The 22,347-nt window shown below is 33.5% G+C and overlaps 4 protein-coding genes and 1 pseudogene across 4 annotated transcripts; 3 read left to right on the plus strand and 2 right to left on the minus strand.

Annotated features, from left to right (window-relative positions):
- Positions 1–146: 146 nt before the first annotated feature.
- On the plus strand, positions 147–1,733 carry LOC129920737 (uncharacterized). The gene has a single exon (XM_056002324.1). It carries the CDS (start codon positions 274–276, stop codon positions 1,672–1,674), a length of 1,401 nt encoding a protein of 466 aa, XP_055858299.1. The 5' UTR covers positions 147–273; the 3' UTR covers positions 1,675–1,733.
- A 2,643-nt stretch (positions 1,734–4,376) lies between these two features.
- On the minus strand, positions 4,377–6,033 carry LOC129920741 (zinc finger and SCAN domain-containing protein 12-like). The gene is made up of 2 exons (XM_056002339.1): positions 5,288–6,033; positions 4,377–5,243 (listed from the first exon to the last, which is right to left on the minus strand). Exons 1-2 carry the CDS (start codon positions 5,724–5,726, stop codon positions 4,483–4,485), a joined length of 1,200 nt encoding a protein of 399 aa, XP_055858314.1. The 5' UTR covers positions 5,727–6,033; the 3' UTR covers positions 4,377–4,482.
- A 2,733-nt stretch (positions 6,034–8,766) lies between these two features.
- Positions 8,767–11,012, plus strand: LOC129920746 (protein lin-9 homolog; annotated as a pseudogene).
- A 51-nt stretch (positions 11,013–11,063) lies between these two features.
- On the minus strand, positions 11,064–11,858 carry LOC129920752 (translation initiation factor eIF-2B subunit epsilon-like). Its single transcript, XM_056002345.1, has 3 exons — positions 11,723–11,858; positions 11,357–11,643; positions 11,064–11,276 (listed from the first exon to the last, which is right to left on the minus strand). The coding sequence occupies exons 2-3, from the start codon at positions 11,537–11,539 to the stop codon at positions 11,064–11,066; spliced, it is 396 nt and encodes a 131-aa protein (XP_055858320.1). The 5' UTR covers positions 11,540–11,643; positions 11,723–11,858.
- A 929-nt stretch (positions 11,859–12,787) lies between these two features.
- LOC129920804 (HEAT repeat-containing protein 3) lies at positions 12,788–21,729 on the plus strand. The gene is made up of 10 exons (XM_056002350.1): positions 12,788–13,375; positions 17,735–18,005; positions 18,070–18,246; positions 18,303–18,458; positions 20,345–20,502; positions 20,563–20,639; positions 20,702–20,945; positions 21,005–21,145; positions 21,210–21,347; positions 21,410–21,729. The coding sequence occupies exons 1-10, from the start codon at positions 12,899–12,901 to the stop codon at positions 21,536–21,538; spliced, it is 1,968 nt and encodes a 655-aa protein (XP_055858325.1). The 5' UTR covers positions 12,788–12,898; the 3' UTR covers positions 21,539–21,729.
- Positions 21,730–22,347: the final 618 nt, after the last annotated feature.

Consider the following 22,347-nt stretch of genomic DNA (forward strand, 5'->3'; position numbering starts at 1 on the left):
CGTACCCCATTTCATCACCACTTTTAAAAATTGACAGATTTTTATAATTTATTAAAAAAAAAAGTAACCAAACAGGTCTAATATAGGGCACACTTCTAATCTCCTTTTCATCACTGAACGCACTATTGAATTTGACATTTCGTTTTAAAAACGCGTCTCTAACTTTTGTTTTGTTTGTCCTTTGTAAATAAATTAAAATTTTAATTAAACATAAAAGTTATTTAATTATATCAATTACAAATTAATTCATATTGAAAAAAAGATAAATATAAAATGTCATCAGCTGAATCCTCCGATTCCCAAGAACATCAAGAATGTATTCTCAAATGCAAAGGAGCTAAACATTTCTACACCTTACCAAAAAAAGCCTATATGCGGAGTTTGTGGATTTACAAACTTCATATAGATGGTGAGGAATATTACCCAAATCCCTTTGTGTGTGATAAACATTTTTCCGAAAAAATGTTCTCATCACCTAACAAACTTACAGCCATTGCTGTACCCGATATGAATCTACCATCGGAATTAGATTCAAATAAAGGAACAAAAGTTCTTTCTCCAACTAAATCTCGTCAAAAAAGAACAGAATTAAGAAAGCCTCAAGTCAACAATGTTCAGTCAAAATCATCGCTACCAATAACACAAGCTGCTCCTAAAATCATGAATAATAATTCGAAACCCGTTTCGAAATCAACACAAAATTGGATTAATGATTCTTCCAATTTGCTTGTTGATTATCAGTTAAAAGTTCAGGGCAAACATCTGTGTGATGTTATAGAAATTCCCCAGTACATTGTCGTTTTTACTGTCGTCAAAAACAAAAAAAATAAAAGGATTCAATCAAACGATAAACGAGCCATTAAATCTGTAAAAGTGGCTAAACCGCCTGTTCACATTACAGAGACTATTACAATTGACGATGATGATTATGATGAAATGCCAAGAATTATTTCCTCAATACCAGCAAATAAAACAATAGCCAACCCTCCAGCAGTTGAAAAACCAATAGTTTCAGAAGTCATTCAGTTAAAGCCTTCAATTTCGCTTCCGAAACCCAAAAAACCAGAGCCGGAAATAGACATTGTTTATTACACGACAGAGGAAGCAGCTCCCAGACGTGATCGGGCACTTCAAGTAGATTTTTCGAGCAATCAAATTGAAACCGGCATCCAATGCGACTTCCAACTGGAACATGATCTCCTTGAAATGTCTTACAACGCTGAATTGTATTGGGCGCAATCTCGTTTAAAAGATAAAAACCCTCAAATGAATATGGACGAATGTCTTGCTTGTGGGGAAATAGTAAAAAGCAAAGCATTGAAAGCGAGACATGCTCAGGGACATGAAATAAGATCGTCAATGTGCTGCCAGTGTGGCGTCATGTTTGATAATCCCATCAAATTGAAAGATCATGAAAAAAATGTTCATTCAAATAGTTTTTGTGGTTCAAAAAAGCCACAACGTTGTCCAAAAATTAATTGCAACAAGGCTTTTATTTCGAAGAAACGATTAAATAGGCACATTCAGGAACATGTTGAAGCAAAACAACATAAATGCAATAAATGTTCAGAGTACTTTAGTTCTGCAATGAAATTGATTTGTCATCAGAAAGCCCTGGACAAATGTTTAAGAACGAGAGGATGGACATCAAGAAGATGGAGTAAAAGGGTGTAACTATTGCTATTATAAGTTTTATTTTATTTTTGAAGCAATAAAACAAAAAGAAAAATAAATCTGTCTTTTTTAATCTTCTAGGCCAGTGTTTTTCAAAGTGTGAATTCACATAGATACACAGGTAAGAAGTGGCGATGGGCACTAACACTGCAAAGCTTCTTTTGTCAGCTCAGGATACGAGGATAGTCTCTTAATCCAAAAATTGTCAATTGTTTTTAAATAAGATCTATTTTTAGTATGTCATCTGCATTTAAATCTTTAAGGTTTTCTTTCAGTTTTACTGACGGTAGATGACCAAGTTCAACCGAATTACTAAAAAAAAAAAATTGAAATCCATCTTAGTTGAGAATCCATTTCTGGAAGTAACTCAATAGTTTTATCTTTAAATTTAATAAATTCTGTACCATGAGAGGAATATGGGAGCTAACATTTTCTTCGAGAATCTGGTGATGATATCAATATCGAAAATCTCTTCCTTGGACGCTCTTATTCAGAATGTTTAAGTGGTCAAAATGATCAGCGAAAAATGATAATTTTAGAAACCACGGAGGGTCAGAAAAATGGTTCTAATTTTCAGACTTTGAATCTTGCCTTTTGAAAAGTTCACTACTCTGATCAAACCTTAAAGCAGATCAATAAGTTTTGTAGGCAATACCTTGAATGCAAGAACTTGTCGATAGAGAAAGCAGTATGTCCATGAAACGTTTTGGACCATCCATCGGCATCGCTACAAAAAGTTCAACATTTTGTCCAATCCAATTCGTAGCGATTGATTTAAAATTTTTTTTTAAATAAAACAGTTATTTCTTAATATTTATATTTTACCGTCTTGTACGCCTTTTCAAGGCAAAAATGTTGATACCAATATCTAATTTTTGCATTTGCCATTTTCGCAATTGTGATTTGCATTTAAAAATTTAGGAAACGATAATTTCTGCAAGACCACTGCAAGGCACTCAAAATTTTTTTATTTCAAAAATATATACATAAATAAAATCTTATGTAACTAGACCTAGTTTTGAAGGGGTACATTGAATACAGCTGTTATTTAAAAATACCCACTTACTAACACATTATAGTGTGAGGGGGTCGCTAAAATATTTTTGGTCTCAAGTGGGTCGCGAACTCAAAAAGTTTGAAAAACACTGTTCTAGGCGAAAATACATAGCTTTATTTTCTATTTTTTAAAGATAACAATATGGAACAAACTTTTTCTCAATTAACCATCACTTTTTTCGCCAGCCCACCCTTAGTTAAACAATTGACACATTTTTTTTTTTCAAACAACCAACCTCTTAAAATTCATAATTTGTTTTTTTTATTATTTTTAGTGTAAAAATTGTCCTTTTTCTCAATTTACCATGGTTATTCTAACTAATTCATTACTTTGGTTTGCCCTTCTAAGTTCAAAAATATAACGCTAAAACTTTTTCAAAAAACAGGGGTCGAATTACGGCATACGTTCGTTAACGAATGGTTGCTATGTGTCCCTATCGTTTTCTAATACAAAATTTGTGTGTTTATTTTATATATTCAAGGTAATCATGCATTTACGAGTTTATAGACATCCACACAAATTTTAATTTTTAAGAGGTTGGTTATTTGAGTAAAGTTGTTTTGTCGTAATTTTTTAACATACATAATATGTATAAATGTCGAATTCCTTTAAAAAAATCAACAGCTTTCCTGGTTGTACATTTGGCAAACCAAACAAATTAATAATGTGCACTTAATAAAGTAGGTTAAAAAAGGACAAATGGTCGTTCGTTAATTCGTTGAAACGAAAGAAATGATCTTTAAATGGAATTTAGAGCGAATTAATTTTTTTGTTAAATCTGAAGATATTTAAAACACTTTTCGAAAAGATATAAACTTCTTAAAGTTTTTACAGGTGGGTCAAATTTATCGTTAAAAAAACTCAAGCAAGAACGGAAAGAGACGGATCCAAATGTCATGCAACCTGTAAGTGTTTTTTGTGACCTTCATATTTTCTAAAGGCATGTTTATTACGATTTCAAAGACACTCCTGCTAGAAGTTCGTTTATTAAAAACTTACTATCACGCGTAGTAAAAAAGAAATTATTACCGATTGAACGAAAGGATATCAACTTTTAGCATTGATCTGTCTATTGAGCCCAATACTAAAAGTAAAACGTTAAAAATTGGGAAGTTGACTAAAAAAAAAAAAAATAAAAGGGACTACAGGAAAAAAAGATTTTTTTTATGTAAAACTCGAAAGCTTCAAAATGATTAAGTCGCCAAAATAGAACAAAAGAAGTCCGTTCAACAATGATTTTAAACCCCAGAAATATTGCTTAAAAGTAATTTAGCAAGTATTAAAAATTATATCTGAATACTATTTTCTGTTAGCAAAAAAATTCTTGCAAATCGGTAGGCTCAATTTTCAACCTACGTTTCGCTGGATTTTCGTTTCCCTAACAACGTTTTAGATAGATTTATCAGTCAATAATTACTTGTGATATACTAACTTAAATTAATTAAACTTATCTGAAATAAAATAGCTACATAACTGTGTTTAAAGTCTATAAAATCCGGTACATTCCGATGTGGCCCAAATTTCAAAATTGTGCGTCCAATCATAATTATTAAATTCAAACGCAAAATAAAAGAAAAAAATAAGAGAAGTTACAATTTTTAATGACCCATTCAACAACCCCAATCGACTCGAGTTAAAAACTGAATATTTTAAAAAATCGAAAATAATAATTTATTGCCCATTTGCTTCTGATTTAATTGAAACAAATAATAGTCTTTATTTACAAATATACACATCACCTTCAACAACAATCATCTCCAACAATTCCTTCGATTAACATGCGACAGTAAGAGCAACGGTGTGGGAAAAGAACGCTGACATTTACTACATCGCTGTTCACTTACTCTAATACTGTGCTGTTCAATATGTTCAAATAATTGTCGTTTCGAGTGAAATGCTTTCAAGCAATTCAATTTCGGGCAACGCAATGCTTTCTTAATTGCAATTTTATCATTCCCATATGTTTTAGCTTCGTGGGCATTTAGTTTTGAAGGAGTTGCAAATAAACGTCCACATCGAAAGCACAACAAACTACTCTCCAAATGAACCATTGAGTGTTTCAAATTAGACGATCGACTTGGACATACTTCACCACAAATTTGACATTCATACATGTTGTTGTCTTCAATGAATTCATATTCCTCAATTATATCACTTATCCAAACAGATTCTTCAGAACTTTCTGAAGAGATTTCGTCATCTTCTATTAAGCCACATTGAACAGCAGTTTCCAGAGTTTCTTTTTTTATATTAGTTACTTGAATGGCACGTTCCCGTTTAACAGCATTTGGATCGGGAGTATAAGGTACGTACTCAGTTCCATTTATAGTTTTTCTGGTTTGTGCTTTTGATGGTGGCTCTGCAATAGTCACTTCCAGTGGCGGCGGTAATTCTTTTGATAAAGAAGACTCCACTGGAGTTGTCCTTTCATCAGTTATAAGTATTGGTGAATGTTGATCGGAGGATGGTGGTGGAACTGTAAGGGAACCTTTTGCCTTAAAGGCACTAAAAACTACTATGAATTGTGGTATTTCCGTGATATTTAAACAATTTTACCTTCTTCTATCGTTAATTCTTTCCTTATTTGATGATTAGCTTTCGAGTTTACTGATGAATGGGTTTTTCTGGGCTGGATGTTGAGTTTCGTTTTATGCTTCGGTTTAGGAACGTCATTCGATATGGAATAGTCATCTGCAGGAAGTATTTCTGAGAAGTTGATTTCTTTACTTGCAGGTTTCTTTTTTGCGTCAGGAGGGACATTGTTTTGTTTTTCTTTTGCTGTAGCTTCCGATGAGAGGGGAGTTACAATACACCCTCTCGAGACTAGTTCATCGAGAATACTATGAATGTGACCATTTGCGACATGTTTACTCTCTTTGGTAACAGAATTTAGAGGCGGAGGGAGATCGGAGCTCACATTCAATAATGGGAGATCATTTTTCTTTTCGGGAATGGATTGTATTCGAACCAACTTTTTACCTGACTTGGTAAACATGTTTTTTTTTTAAATAAATATTAATCCAAAACACTTTAAAGGCTATATTATTTTTGTTGTGTTTTAAAATTTCATAGTCTGATAAGTTTGCGCGCTTTAAAAGCTCGATATAAGGATCGACTGTAAACTTATATTAATTGTGCTCTAATATTAGGTAATGTATGGTGTTTGAATAGAATTTCATTCAAATTTAGCAACATTTATTGAATTATAAGATAATTTATCATTTTTATTAAAAATAAATAGAAATTTTATTTAGGAAATTTGTGTTGTTTAGAAGCCTATCGTTACAGGGATGTCAACGAAAAAAAATAATTGACAGACAAATTGACGCTGTCAGTTAAATGGATGCATTCAGTAATAGGTCTGTTTGGGTTCTTTTTGGACAAAAATATGAAACCTGTCAAATTTTGAGGAGTGGGGATGAAATCCTCTCAGAGAAAAAAAAAATTGTGTAAAAGTACCCAAACGCTTTTAGCACAAAATTTTCTGCTACTTTTGCAACAACAACAAAAATGTAAACAACAACACCAAATGGAAGAAAAGAAACGAAAAATATCAAAACATTTTGTATTTTTTGTTTTCAAACACTTTTCTTTTATTTATTTCTTCATAAAATATTTTTATAAAATAAAGCACTTAACCATAACCACTAAAACGCAATAAATACAAAAAAAAAAAAACACGAAATATAGCCACATATCGCCATGTTTGAACATTGTTTTGTTCATCTAAAAATCTAAACACAAATAAAAAAAAATAAAGAACTGAAAAATATTAAAACCACTTTGTATTGTTTTTGAATGACTTTAATTATTATTTTGTTCATAAATTATTAAGTTATTTTGAGTATCACACCACTAAAAGGCAATTAATAAAGAAAAAAGCAAGAAAAAAAGCCAAACTGATATGTTTTTGTTTTGTTTTGTTTATATTTTGTGACAAGAAAAACAGAGAAAGCAATACCTTTGACAGATTTCAGATTTTTGTCCGAAGAAATTTTTTGGGCAGAAATTCGCAAGAAGGGGAAATTTTTTTCTCTCTCGCGGCCATCTTTTTTGTGAAAAAATGCACAATTTCAGAGTACCCAAACAGGAATTGGGCTGAAAATGTTGAAAAAAGTTGAAATATTTCTGTTTTAGGCAGTACCCAAACAGACCTAATGTCGTTTTCGATTGGTCGTCCGCATTGCTTCCGGATGCTTCTGAAAGTGTTTTATTGGCGTCGGATGACAGGACTTCTTCTGCAAAGAAGAGAATAGGGGGGTTCACATTGACCAACTTACCGGACAGACCAGTTGTCATTTGGCCTGATGGCCGAATTATATTTTTCGTTCACACTCATCAGACAATTTTCATCAAAACCCATTTTTCAGCTTATTTTTAATATATCTTTACCCTCTTCTGCTCTCAAATAAGAGAGAATGGATTATCACTGTCTGCCGAACAGACATGTCGTTTAATTGACTAACATGTCCGTCCGACCACCAAAAAATCAAAATTTTTTGAAAACCATCCGGCAAACCGGACAAGCTGTCGGATGGGTGTTCACAATAATTATCAAAACAGCATAAGATCAGGCCAAATGACAACAGGTCTGTCCGGTAAGTTAGTCAATAGGTGTGTTTTTTATTACCACCGGTGTCTTAACTGGACAAAAAAAAACGCATCGGGGCTTAACCTGAAATCTTGGCAGCACTGTATATTGAATGTTCCGAAAACAGCAGACACAACAAAAATTTAGAGTTGTCATATTTTTCGCTTTATTTATTTTCTTGTATTTTTCATGTATGTTTTTATATCTCTTGGAAGGACAAAATGTATTAAAATAGTTTTATTTTAATACATTTTGTCCTTCCAAACGTGAGTTTTCACGTTTTTAAACAAATTCTAAACAATTTATGAAAAAATTAGTTTGGTAGCACAGATTTAAAACTCTTCAAAAAGTTAAGCCCAGAGAAATCTCCGGGCTAAACAACTAAGCCCAAGGGGCTAAGGTGTTGTTGTATTTAACATGTAAATTGCTTAGCCCAGACTGCGTTTTTCTTGTCAAGTTAAGACCGGTTGTAATAAAAAACACACCTAATGTGAACCCCCCTAATAGGTGCGTCCCACCAAGGGAGATCTCTGAGCGCTCAGAGATTAAGTGAGACAAAAAATCTCAGGCGAGCGCTCACTTTTTTCGGAGATTTCTGAGACGAAAATTTTTTCATTTCTCAGTTTTCTTTCTCTTTCTTTAATTTTTTTTCTTACTGCTTTGACGTTTGTTTTTTGGTGGTGTGCACCTTACTAACAATTTTGCTTCTATAAAGTTTTACAGAATCTATTGAAGCACCTGTAAAGCTTTAAAGATCCAAAATTATTCGTTTTGCCGTTATAAAAGTGCTAAAAACATGAAAAATTTATTGAAAATTTGAAGAATGTGTCATAATTTTGAGTTTGCTTCACGAAATAATTTATTTCGAAATAATTTTTTTCACAAAATTGAGTATTTGAAGAAAAGTTGCAATTGTATGAAGTTGCAGTTGAAGCGTTGGGTTTGAAAAAAATAGGATTCATGTGAGAAACTTGTCCTTGGTGGGACGCGCCTAACTTCTCTTCTGATTTTGAAATCAGAATCCAGAGTCATTCAAGCATTTAAGGCTTGGCCACACCGGATGGTAGATGCGGTAGAGGCGCGGGTAATTGTATGAAAAAATTTCAAACTGGCCCATCATTCAGTTGTGTCAGTTTGGAATTTTTTCATACAAGTACCCGTACCGCTGCCGCATACCCTTCCGGTGTGGTAGGCATTGACCTATTATATATGGACTGCCAGGACCAGGTTCAAGCTATGGTGGCGCCGCTTGGTAGGGCAGCGGGAAATAGTAATTTGACATCTAGTTTTGTGACTTTTGCTTGTCAAAAAAAAAAACAAGAATTTAATTATTTGCAGAAATTGTCAAAGAAATTTTGTTTCCCAAGAATAAAAAGGTAACAAAAAATTAAAAATATATTAATATATTCTTTTCAGAGTTTTATTCCAAGTTTTATAATTTAAATTTTTATTCTATTCTTTCATTTCAGAAAACAATTTAACAAAAATGGACAATCAAATCAGTTTTACCAGCAGCAACTCAATAGGAACCCTCTAAATCTCTCAAAAAAAAAATCGGACTCTCCAAAGGCAGCAGAACTCCAAACCGAATATGCAGAATAAGCCACACCCGAATTACGGGATGAGTTTTACATTACTCTTGATGGCAATGCCAGGAGGACATCATTGGAACATCAAAAATAACCTTGGGCAAAATGAAACCTGCTCATGTTGTGGCTGGATATATACACAATGTGTAGTGGCTAATGGAATACCAACCAGCTCTAACTGAACACCTGATACAGGTGTTGGTTCAAAAACTGCTCATTCTTGATGTGAATGCACCACGAAGTGAAATTGAAGAAGCTGAATTTGAGGAAGAAAACGAAGACGACATGGATGATGATGAAGATATTGACGAGGAAATGTTTAAAATGGAAGATGCAACAAGAACCACAACAACGACGCCACAAGAAACTCGTGAAATTCTACCAATGACCCATCCAACCGCCCATACTTTTGATATGTGTATGGAAAAGATGTATTCATTCTTTGATCAATTCAATCCAAAGAAAGAACTAATTGGAGATGAAGGTGATAAAATCCTCAAAACACTTTCTCATGCTCTGGAGTCATAACACGCATCATGTACAATTTTTAGTATTTTATTCTTGTAGTTTTAAGGTAAGTTCCATACTCTGAAATGTTAGAAAGAAATATAACTTTTTTCTTTTCTTAGAATATCCTTGGAGAGAAATTTCTTGAATTTCTTTGGAATAAAATGAAAGATCCCAATAAATTGGCAATAATACGGATTAAATCATCAATGTCTGACGATGAGCACATTGAACCGCCCGCCTTTAGTCCAGCTACACTTGGTCTACATCGTGTCGGTACCTTGCCACCTCCAAAACCTCAAACCTCACAACCAATTCAAATGTTAAATGCTCGTGGAATGCCCGTTCGCGTTCGAAAACGTAATCGTCTATTCTTTGACGATGAACTGGTAAATGATAACAAAGCTCTTTGTGTTAAGCAATCGCCTCGCAAAATTACCATACCACAAAAACAACCAAGCACACCAGTTAAAACTCCATCAAAAGCTTTAAAAAAGAGAAAAACAATCGGCGGTACACGTTATGTGCGTTACGAAGAAAAGCAACAAACACCTCCCGAAAAACGTTCTCCTAGCAAATACTTTTCGTCCCCGACAGCATCAACATCACGAAATGCACTGATACCAGCCGACAAGCTTATGGAACAACAAATCGGTTTACGTTTACGAAATTTGCTTAAGCTACCCAAAGCCCAAAAATGGGTTATATTCGAATGGTTCTACTCATTTGTAGATAAGCCTCTTTTTCAAGGTGAGAACGATTTCCAGATTTGTCTTAACAAATCGTTTGCAAATCTGAAAACAAGACAACTTACACGCCCCGAATGGCAAAAGGTGCGAATGTACAAAAGTAACAGCTCGCCTGCGTGTACCTCAAGATGTAGTGCTAGTGGCGTTGATGCATTCGACTCCCTCAGCTCTACTTATCGGGTGTCTTTTAATCGCAACGGCTCGGCTTAAGCACTCACTCAATCCCCAACTTTGAAATTGTATCAGATAACTTCTTTGAAATGTTGCCGTTGACCAGCCTCATGCAAGACTTCCGACCACGTTATCTAAATGGCAATCTCATACACACTCCCACAAGAAGTCGAAACTCTTTGAATCGCAGTGATCCATTGTTGGGCCAACAGCAATACGACAGTCCGTTCAAGAATCCAGTTATTGAACGTGATACTATCGGTGGCTTCCTAGTGAAGCTATTAGAGACCATTGTTCGATTGAAGCGAGCAATTGCTATAAAGAAATCTAAACTAAATCGACTGAAAGAAATGAATTCAGAAGCAGAAATTAAAAATGCAGCAGCAGCTGCATCATCTTCTTCATCGTCCGGAGAGGTGAAAGCTGGTCTGTTGGATAGCGATAATGTTGAAGTGTTTCAAAAACACGTTCAAATCCATTTACACCATATTCGACTTGGCACTGGTCAATTGGCTATGTCACCGAGCATAAATGTGCAGCAGCACAATGCAACTTTGACTTTAACTTTACTTTAACTAACCAAAATCTATTTAATTTTACTTTTGTTGTATATTCAAATTTTCTATTGAATTAAACATATTTTTTTTCTATCCCCAAAGAGGCAGTTTTTTAAAGTTTTTTTTTTTATTGAAGAATCATTAAGTTAAGAAGAAAAGAAAAAGTATTTAATCGTCGTTTTCTTCTTCACTGCTGCCTTCGCTGGATTGACCTAGCCATTCTATGAGTTTCTGCAATGGTGCTTTCAACCACTCTGAATCATCATCCAACTCATTGTGCCACATGCGGATAGCTTCTTCAGACACAAATTCCTTATCATAGAGATAATGAATAATCTGGGCAACCTTGGCTCTCAGAGCTGGTTGTTCTTCACAGTATTCCTAAAAGTTTTAAAAGCAATAAAAAGAAAAAAAGGTCAAAATCTTTTTTTAAGAATACAAAAACTTCACACACGACTTACCTGAATTGCCTTCAAACAATCCAACATAGTATCATCGCTTTTTATATTATTTGAAACAACCATACCCAAGCGACCCAATACCTGATTGTTGGCACTTAAGACATTTGTTGTTGTTGCCTCTTTAATTGGATCTAAACTGAATACCGCTTTGACGATATTGAAATTTACTTCCTTTAAAGACATATTGTAGGCATAGCGAGATGAGTTGATTTCAAGAATCAAGAAATCCGGATTGGATTTGAGTTGAATTCCACGAACCAAAGAGTCCAAGACTTCGGATAAAAATACTGTAGATGAGGTGCATGCAAGAAAGGAGCCACGCTATGATTAGCAGGAATATAGTTTCTATTGGTACAAGGTGATTACTATTTGCATCATCAGGTATTGGAGAGCCTTGGTGTGAATCATCATCTTCGTCACTGGTTGTTGAATTGTAATCGCTTTCGTCCGCATTGATTAGATTGATAGTCTCATCATTTTTGGAATTTCTGTTTTTGTCGATTGCGTTGGTAATTCATCTTCTGAATCGGATGCGAAGAGCTCTTCTGTGTCGTTGTTGAGGATGTAAGCTTTGACTCCGATTTTTTCTGTTTCATCTGTGTAAAAACTAAATGGATGATTCAATTCATCATAAATACTTTTTTAATAACTTACCATTTTCCCCATGAGCTTTTTTAACAAGAACTTTCTCTATATTCGACTTCTGTGGAATAACACAACCATCGCCAACCACCGAAACCAAGATAATTGATGATTAGCTCCGATTTTCGCTCCAGGCTCCACACCACAAAAACTTTTTGGCTGTTCGGGCGAGGGCATTTTGACGTCCTTCCATCCAAAACGATTCCACGATTGCATCTGAAAAAAAAAAACAAAATGAAAATTATTGAAAAAGGAACATTTAATTTTTTTTAATAATTTCGATTAATAATAAATTGAAATAAAAAACATTTTCCAACACGATTCAATTATTTTACCTCGATATTTTATTTCGAACAAACATTTTAAAATACTTTTTTTTTCTGAAAGAATTCTTTTCTTCCAAAACGTCAAAAAGTAGACTTCAAAAAAGACAGGTGCTACTCATTTTTATAACAAAAATATGTAGATGGCCATAGTTTCTATGTACAAAAATGGTAGTTCAAGCCATCTGACGGAAGATGTCGCTACACTAACTGAGTTCTATTTACCACTTTCTTCCACAGGCGCTAGTAATCATTGAACCACATTTTCAAAAATTTTGTATGGAAACGAGAATCAACTAGCAGTCCATATATAATAGGTCAATGGTGGTAGGCCTTTACCCGTACCGCTACCGCATACCTTTCCGGTGTGGACCAGCCTTTAAGTATGTTTTCAGTTTTTCCGGCACAAAATTCAGATTTTTTCATTGAACCCAACTATCTTTTGACAACCATCTGACATATTTTTGACAGCCTGTGATTTTGACTGTGCATCCAGCACGTGGTACTTTTGTTTAGAATAGTTTTTTGTGATAATTTTTATCATAATTTTTTATAACTCAATAAAATATTTTAAACTATGGGAAAAACGAAGAAAAACAAAGTACGCCCGGTCAAAGTAAATCCCATTGGCATACCAAGTCTGCGAGACCTCGAAAATGAAGATGAATTCAATGAAGAAAACAGCAATCCCATCGAAGCAATTCGTGACCAACTACAAAGTTCGAACATTGAAGAAAAGATCAACGGACTGCAAGCCTTGGCTGTTCTCTCATCAAATAAAACTAAAGTTGTGGCCATCTGTGCAAGTGATGTGATTCGAATTGCAGCGCCCTTACTGGTCGAACCGAACAATGCAGTTCGCAATGCCTGTGCAGGAGCTTTGCGAAATCTTTCGGTTTGTGGAGTAGATGTTTGTGAGAATCTTGTTGAACAAGATGTCCTCACTCCATTGCTAGCTCTGTTGAGTGAGTATGCAAAAGAAGCTAACTGGACTCCGGAATTTGACGAGAAAATCACTGGTCAACTTGGCTTGAAATCCGATATATTTTTTCAGGTAATTTTGTGTAAATTTTAAAACGTATAGTTAGTTTGAATTAAGAAAAAAGGTAGCCCGAAAAACTCTTGGTACACGCAAATGCAAAAATATCAGCAATCAGTTGGCCTCAATAATTTAACAATAGCCCTGTTACATTGGAGGTAAGTAGATTACTAAAAGTAGATGTTTTGGTACTAGATTGTACTATCATCTACTCATGCTCTTCTTCCCTAGTACATACGATTTATATTGAATTCGTTGAAAGTGCGTTCCATTGAAAATCGATAGTAAACTACTAGTAGTACCATGCCACCTCCCAAAGGAACAGGGCTAATAACAAACCGGGAGGCTTGTCGCCCATTTTTGAGGTCAACCCGGCAAACCCCACAGGCGGATCACTAGTGTCAAGCAGATACGTAAGAGAATTATGAGTAAGGAACAAAATATGTGGCGCGTGTTGTAGAAAAAAAATTAGCTCACTAATCGCTTCACTCGAAAGTTTAGTCTCCTGAAAACACCACCAAATATGAGGTCTTTATCTACTACGTTCTTTATTAGGGTTGGAGACGTAGAGTACTAGAGTCTTTGATCTTTGTTCGTTGATGTTCTTACGCTACGCGTGTTCCAGCGTTCTTAGCCCCTGCATTTTCCACTTACAACCAGTTCGATACTAGCCGTGTTTTTTGGTAACTCAGTACTTAGGCCCATTTGCTCATACGACTCATAAGTATTTAAGTATTACATAAAACCCTGTGTTCCACATATCGGTTTGCACGAAATGCAAACTACGTCCTAAATCCCACTAAGTTAAACATAACTTAGGGGGAAGAAATAGTAGAACATAAGCTGTTATGTTTTACTTAAGCACTTTTATTTTATGAAAAAAGCAAGAATGTCGCTTTAAAAATTGATCTCGGTAATAAAAAAGTACATGAATTGTCAATTCAATAAAAATAAACTTACATTCATTAAGTTTAACCATCCCTAGATGGTACAATTTACACCACAGTTTTTTGTATGACATTGGGCAGGTTCAGAAACGTTAGGGACTAAATATTTAGGTAATTTCTCGGTCTCTGATTGGTCAACTGTCAAATTTTATTGGAAAGCTAACTGGAAAATTAGGCAAGAAAATTTTACCTAAAATTCTAGGAAAGTTTTTTTTGTCAACATGACAGCTGATTGTTTTTAATTACAGAATTTCGTTAGAAAAATTGAATTTATTTGTGTGAAAAACGAGTTAAAAGTGCACTATCGGTTATAATTAATATTATTTATTTATTAAAGTAAAGTTCAATTTGGTTATTGCCCCATGCGATCTTAATAAAATTTCAAAATTTGACAATAATATCATATCCAAACTAATTTAGTCAATTTACTCCAATTTCCGTTCAGAAAATGACGTTGCCTAAATATTTAGCCCCTAATATTTCCTGAACGTGGCCATTCATTATTTTGTTGTCATATTTCTTTGACTAATTTTGACACACAAGCACATTTACACACGCACAGGAACAATTTTTGTTTAACCAATTAACACATATTTTTGCATCAAATATTCTTTTTTACACTTTTCTTCAGCAAGATAAAGACACAAATAATGATATTTAACAACAATGTTATATTTGAATTAATAAATTGCTCAAAATCAATTTAAATTAATTTACGTTTCTTTTGATTTGACTTTTGATTTTGAAGTTCTCAGCGATTTCTATCATGAAAGTAAATCCTTGCTAAGTTCAAAATAAGTATTTTTTAGAAACGTAGAATAAACTAAGTAGAACACAAGAACTATTTTCGACCTTACTAAAATTCAAATTTAGGATCCGTATGAGCAAATGGGCCTTAGATTATTAAAATTTTACACGGACACAACAAAAAATGATTGCTTAGGATAAAAAAAAAGTTTTTTATTTGTAGCTCTGGAATCAGTAAAAAGGAAGCTTTTCAAAATGTGCCTGATCTTAATGCATTATACAAATCATTAATTTTGAGAATTTCCCAGAATTTGGATACTGTACCTAATGATAAAAACCATTCTGATCCAACTAGTTTAGTTTCAGTTCTTAAGTTTAGTTAGTATTTATTAAATCATAAGTTTTTTTTTGTATATACAATTTAACGAAAACATATGGGCTTGGCTTTTGCCGTCCGCCAGATTGACAATTATAAAGATAAATTGAACTAATAAAAAGTAACAAAAAATATTTAGTTTAAATTTTTAAAAGTTTCCACTTATAATTCTTTGCCTATATGCAAACGCGATTTTGGAAAATTGAAAAAGTTTCTTCATATCAACTTGGTTCAACACATTAAAGCAGTCTTCTTCCGTTAGAAACCTTTTCCTAAATATGTACATGCAAACTTGTTTCCTTTAGTATCGGGCATTTTCCAATAAAGTGCATGAAATCTTCTCGCTCTTTCAAATTACACAATTCGCGAAGGCATGGTAAATCTTCTCTGTGTGGAACATAATTTAAATTCATAAGTTCTCTCAACCTTTTCATCATGGATATTTCCTGTACGCTGTTGTTGTCATGAAAATAGTTTTTCTCTTCCAAATTATGATCTAAACGGCTGTATATATGTAGATCTGAAAATTGACGATTCAGCTTCTTGTCTATATTTCGAAGCAAATAGTTCATCTACATTCTGGATCAGCCTATACATCATGCTTTTACCATTTTGCTTTATTTTCGATACTCAAGTCAATGGACAAACCACATTCTGCGTACCACCAAATTGATCCAATTATGGAATTTGAGGTTTTAGAGAAAATGGGTTACCAATTTGCTTATTTCCTTATGATTGAGCACTTTGACACATTTGATCTATTTCTGCATCATATCTACAACTATCTTGCTCAGATTTTTGTCCTATAATCATAAGCATTCTTCTTTTCCTGTTAAAGTTCTGGCCTTGCAAATTACGAATTATTAAGGTAGGTTTTAAAGTCCTCGATGATATATGACTTGAATATGATCTGAACACTTTAACAATTCTCTGCCTGTTGAATTTCCCAAAAGCCGTTGACAATGTAAACCATAAAAACTTAAGTCCTTTAGTTCTTATGATATAGCTGTGCGTTTTATAGAAAATTATTTGTACAATCGCTTTCAAAGCGTAAGGTTTGGCCGGGTACAATCAGATTTTTTGTATTTGCATATAAGTATACCAGAATTTTCTATTATAGGACCTTTTTGCATATTATAAATGACCTCTCTTATATTTGCAAGCAAATTTATATATCCCGACCGCTTGGTCTTGAAGAAGGCTTGACATGCAGGATAAATGAGGATCCCATGGCAATCTCCAAATGGTCTACAAATGGTCTTGAAAATCAACCACTCGCTTTTAGCAGATGATCCTATCAACATCACAGTTGGAAGAATCTACTCCTAGCTACGAAGGCTCTGACTATTCTCTACCCTTACTCTAGTAAATACCACCTTGTTGTCTGTCTATTTTAAGATTGGCTCGCACTGTAAATATTAGAGTGACCGCAAAAAGTCGATTGTCGAAATTTGGTCGGGGGAACCCCATCAAATATTCAGCCTTTGCAGATTTTTAGATAGCCAAAATTTCAGCTCGATTGGATAAGTCTTAATGGTGCCTACACTCCCTCAAAATATCAAAAATCTCTGTTTTTCACTGTTTTGCGAAGAAAATTTGCTTTAGCTCTTAAACAGATTTGGCTATTTTCACTTTTTATATATTCAATTAAAGGTAGTATTTTTGCACATAATTCAGATGCTAAATTTGTTTAGTCTTACTTAAAAAAAAACTATATTGTGTTCAATGTAAATTTTCAGTACCTAAAAAAAGAGCTATGGGGTTCCCCCGAAAAAAAAAAATCGATTACAATAAAAAGAATTATTGGAATTATTGATTATAGTAAGGCTCTAATATTTTTAAGAGTCCATTTGCATCCGGTTCTTAAAGATCAATAACAATTGGTAGTATATTTCGATGTGCTTAATCTGAGTCATAGATTTGGCCCCATCAAGTCGTGGTTTTGAAAACAATTCGTGGTTTAAAAAAGTGCAAAAAACCAAAGAATAAAAGTAAAATTTAGTCGTAGTAAATCTTTATTCTAAAGCTGTTATAATTCCATAGAATTGACGTAAGAATTCAGCAGAAAATCATAGGTCTTCTTTGTTTTTCCCTGCTCGTAAGACGCACAGAAAAAACAGTCGAAAGTGTAACTGACTAGCCTCTGAATCTTACTATTTTAATTCTCATTTAATCATGTCTTATAGTTGTATGATTTAATATTGAAATAAAATTTATTAAAACGCTCTGTATTCTAGCAATCATTAATCACCATCATCCATCCTAGCAATCATCATTAATTCTAATTTTTATATTTATTTCTAGTCTGTCAATCTTCTATGGAATCTATGTGAAAGTACCTCAGTTGCGCTTGAAAACTTTAATCAATCACACATCCTAGAAAGTTTCATTCGTTGTCTGGACTATAAAGTCTTTGGGTTCGATATTGCAATTTCTGTAGCACAATGTTTGTTGGTTATATCTGAAGAGAATCCGAACTCCTGGAATGTATTCAATAACCATGTGCCAGAGTTTATTTGCTTGCTTAATATCGAAGGAGATCATTCGCATACATTTTTGAGAACACTCGCTGCAGGTAAAGATACTAATCACAACATAAAACAGTCTCAGTAATTTTAACAAATTTATATTTTGCATAGGAATTTTGTCGAATATTCCTGCCCTGGCAGCCGCATATGTTAATAAAATATTCCCAGCACTATCTGCGACTTTTGATGTTAATCATAGAACTGTTCTTGGTGAGATCACAAGTACATTGCCATTGTCTCGCCAAGAAAATCCAACAGAACTTGAAGTAAAAATGGATGTTGTCGATGGTAAATATAAAAAATAAAACCTAAATTATAAATTTAACAACTAGATATTTATACAGTTGGAGAAGAAACTGATGAGGCTGCATCTTTGAGAAGAAGAAAACAAGATCTCCCTACTGATACTGAAATTCAAGTAAAACATGTTGGTTATTTGCTAGAAGCCCAAAAAGTTGCTGCAGAGATTATCACAAATCAATGTGCAACAGATGACGATGGTAAGTTTTTGGTTGTAATTTAAATTTTATAATACCTACGTATTTATTTGAAGAGAACAGAATTGAGATTATGTAATTTTAGTGGCTACACTAAAACACCTAATTTTTTACGGAAACTTTCCAAAAGGGTAGTGTAAATAGGCACGTTCAAGAAACATTAAGGACTTAATATTTGGCCAACGTCATTTTCTAAACGGAAATTTAGGTAGACGAGTAAGTTGAGTTAGGGTATTTAAACAAATATGAATCAAGAGTGGAAAGAAAAGGACCTAGATGCCATGCAAGATGCAACTCCTTGATATTGAGGTATGTGGTCTTAATGTTGTTCATGGATCCAAGAATACTGAGCTCGCGAGTGTTTCTTGGGAACTTCATATTTTCTTAAAACCTGTTTATAACGTTTTCGAAGATGCTCCTGCAAGAAGAAGTTTTTCTTACATCCAAAACGAGCTATTCTTAATTTCCTTCAAAATATTTCAGGGGCCTCAACATATTTTATGAGCCCAAACATTTTTTCATTTTTCCAAAAACAACTTCCAAAAACACAGGCTGTTGAAAACCTCAAAAACTTTGTTAAAGAAGAAGTCTTCGGGTATAAGCTATCAATTTTGTATACTATTGCATCAGAATTTGAACCTTTTTTAACTTAATACCAAGGAGCGCGGCGTGTGTCGAATCGTAAGAAGTACCCCGTTGCGTGATGGTTGGTGGGATTGACCATCATTTCAGAGGTCTGGGTTCAATTGCCAGCTTCCTTCACCTTAGATAAAAAAAAAGTTTTTTTTTTCAGGAAGACTATCTCCTGCGGCTGCGAGGCATCGACAAATCCTCCAATAGTATTATTGTCATGATAAAGTGCATCTCTGCTTAGCCGTTCGAACTCAGCGATTAAATATAGGTCTCTTCCATTCTCGAAAATTAATTACATAAGAATGGTTGAGAGTTGTTAGCAACTAGACCTTGCTACTTCATTGGGTGTCGCAATTGTCGCATGTATGAGATGTCGCGTCACAATTTTTTTAAACTGTCCACTTTTTCATGGAATTACCCTAATATCATTTTACTTGCTCTATAGGGCAAGTAGTGGTTTCGTGTAGAAAAAAAAATTCGAGGTTTGAATCAAAACCGACATTACGATGATAGAGAAGACCAAAAAAGTGGTTTTCGTCATGCCGTCCGTCGGTCTGTGCGTCTGTGCGTCCATCTGCACATCGAGCTAGGGCCTAAACGGATGGACGCATATCTCCCATATAAAGTTTTCGAGGTATTGCAAATTTTTCGAAAACGGCACTAATGATTTTGATTAAATTTGGTGTAGGCAATACTCCCATTGATTCTTACAAAACTGAGTTTTTAGTTTTTCTCAAAAAATGCGGAGAACGGAAATATGGCGTTGCCGTTTTTCAAAAATTAACATATTTTTTAAGTTCATATATTTCATCAAAACATGAGTTAATTTTATTCAAAATTTACAGACATAATTTTGAAGTGTCAAAAAAAAAAAATTAAAAAAATTTTTTTTTTCAAGTTTTTGAATTTTTTTAATTTGTTTAACTCGCAATTTTTTTTTTTTTTTGATTTTTTTTTTTTTCACGACTCTGAACAAAATCTTAAATTTCCAATAGCTATTTAAGATAACGATACTTTAAACTACAAGAGCAAGTACGTGCGACCCCAGTCGTGCATTTTATTTTATTCGTTTATATAAAATACAAAAATATATCAGTTCAGTTCACTCCCACCTTCCCTTCCTCCATTCCACTTCTCCCGCTGTCGTGGAAACTCGTGTCGTGGAAACTCTGTGTGACTTAAGATACGTTACTGGAGGTAAAAGTCAACATTACAAAGCGGCCCTAAGTTAATTATTTTATTTATTTTCTTTTTAGAATGGATTGATGATAATGCTGATGATGCATCGGATAATGAAAGCGTACATGACTATGATAACAATAGCAAAACCAATAGCACAACAAATCTTCAAAATACTGATAAACTTCCTGTAGAAGTTTTAGAAGCCATAAAATCATTTGGACTTGTAGAAAAGGTAAATTCCTATTCCAACACAAAAAAAAAAAAAAAAAATAATGTAGCTATGTTATTTCAGCTTTGGCAAAAAGCTCAACCTGTACAAGATAATGTTAATCAAATTCTCCGCGAGACTAGTTTTACACTTTTAAACAAGTAAGAATTTGGATTTGTTTTTATTATATAAAACGTAACATAAATTCTCTTTTCTCCAACAGAGTCAAAAGTCTGCGTGTATCATGCCTTTTATGTCTACAAAATCTTTGTAACTCAATGTGCACCGAAGATCTTGGTGGTCCAACTGCAATCTATGCTGTTTGGTTGGATTTGGGACAACAGGTGTTTCAAGGTCCACAAGATCTCATTCTGTTAGAACCATCTACTTCCTTGATGCGTGCGTCTTTGGAGCATTTAAAGAAAAACTCTGAGCTTTTTGCCCAGATGTCCGAGAATGACTTAGAAGTAACTAACTATAACTGGTTAACTAGGTTTACATCATATTAATTATTTATTTGATTTAGTTAATGTTGAATGGAGTAAATAAGTGCACGATGCCAGAAATTCGCGCAAATTGGTTACGAATGTTAGGCACCTTAGGTTGTTTGCTTTCTGAACGCCTCGTTAAGCTGATTATAGGTTTTATTCTAGACACATGTTCAAAGGTAAATGTTTTTAATAATTAATTTATTTATACATAAATGAGTAATACTTGTTTTTTAATTAAAGGAACAAGACGTATGGACTATTTCTGAAGCAATAGATGCTTTAATGGACATGTTTTCCGACAATGACTGGAATCAAATTGTAGTTGAACTGAATTTCCTTGAACGTATGAAGGCATTAGAAAAAGTGTTTAAATCCAAGGTAAACAATTAACCTACTTATTATTTATACAATAATTATGTTTTTATTAATTTTCTACCCAGATTCGACAGCAGAAACGTGAATTAAATGAGCGATACCCAGCCGTTTTAACAGTGCGCACAAATCTAAGTCGATTTGTAAAGTACATCGAAACTGAAATGAAAAAATTCTCTTCTACGAATGGAACATAAAAAAACTAATTTTTCGACATACATATGTGCAAACGGTACGAAATAGTATAAACATTTTTCTCCTAGGGACGTGACCAACTTTAGAGACATTATAAAGCGTAAGGAAAATATTTGCTATCTCTAAAAAGGAAATACATCTTCTATTGTTAAAAAATATCTGCCTGTTTTATAATAATTAGTTTAAAAATAAATTGTATATTAATTTACAATTATATTTATAAAATAAATGATTTTATTTTTGAAAAACATTTTTCATTGATCGAAAGTATAACCTATTTGTGTAAGGATTCCTCTTGTTTTGCTCTTAAAAAAATTCAATATTAAGCCCAGTGATGAACTTAAAATTTCCCAGGGGGCCGGTTATAAAGATCTGGAATCTTAATTAATAATTTCTTTATTATTTGTTAAAAAAACTTTTGTTTTTATCAAAAAATATTGGGAATTAAGTTTCGTAGAAAACCGATATTCAAAACACTGGTCAACAAAATTTAATTTTTTTTTGGTGCCGAGACTAAGATATCATAACGGTTTCTATAATATTTATTTTCCTTCTTTCAAAAACTGTTAAAATCTTTGTAATATCTTTTTTACTGTCCGAGATATTTTGAAATGAAATGTGTTTTTATCAAAAAGGAGATGAAAACGTGATATCTGTTTGATATATTACAATAAGTAAAAAAACTGACTATATCTCGAACAATAAAAAAGATATCGAAAAGATTTAAAAAGATCTTGAAAGAAGGAAAATAGTTCTTACAGAAACCGTTATAAAAATTTCTTCACATAAAGCATAACCTCTTAGGCTTAGT

This window comes from Episyrphus balteatus, chromosome 1 (assembly GCF_945859705.1).
Source record: "Episyrphus balteatus chromosome 1, idEpiBalt1.1, whole genome shotgun sequence".
In the NCBI taxonomy this organism is placed as follows: domain Eukaryota; kingdom Metazoa; phylum Arthropoda; class Insecta; order Diptera; family Syrphidae; genus Episyrphus; species Episyrphus balteatus.

Excerpts from the sequence above, each read along its gene's own strand:
- LOC129920741 (XM_056002339.1), bottom strand. The coding sequence starts at position 5,726 with ATGTTTACCAAGTCAGGTAAAAAGTTGGTTCGAATACAATCCATTCCC. Across the intron at positions 5,244-5,287 it reads AGAATTAACGATAGAAGAAG|TTTTTAGTGCCTTTAAGGCA; the intron begins GTAAAATTGTTT and ends AATTCATAGTAG.
- LOC129920752 (XM_056002345.1), bottom strand. The coding sequence starts at position 11,539 with ATGTCTTTAAAGGAAGTAAATTTCAATATCGTCAAAGCGGTATTCAGT. Across the intron at positions 11,277-11,356 it reads ATTGTTTGAAGGCAATTCAG|GAATACTGTGAAGAACAACC; the intron begins GTAAGTCGTGTG and ends TAAAACTTTTAG.
- LOC129920737 (XM_056002324.1), top strand. The coding sequence starts at position 274 with ATGTCATCAGCTGAATCCTCCGATTCCCAAGAACATCAAGAATGTATT.
- LOC129920804 (XM_056002350.1), top strand. The coding sequence starts at position 12,899 with ATGGGAAAAACGAAGAAAAACAAAGTACGCCCGGTCAAAGTAAATCCC. Across the intron at positions 13,376-17,734 it reads AATCCGATATATTTTTTCAG|TCTGTCAATCTTCTATGGAA; the intron begins GTAATTTTGTGT and ends ATTTATTTCTAG. Across the intron at positions 21,348-21,409 it reads AAAAAGTGTTTAAATCCAAG|ATTCGACAGCAGAAACGTGA; the intron begins GTAAACAATTAA and ends TTTTCTACCCAG.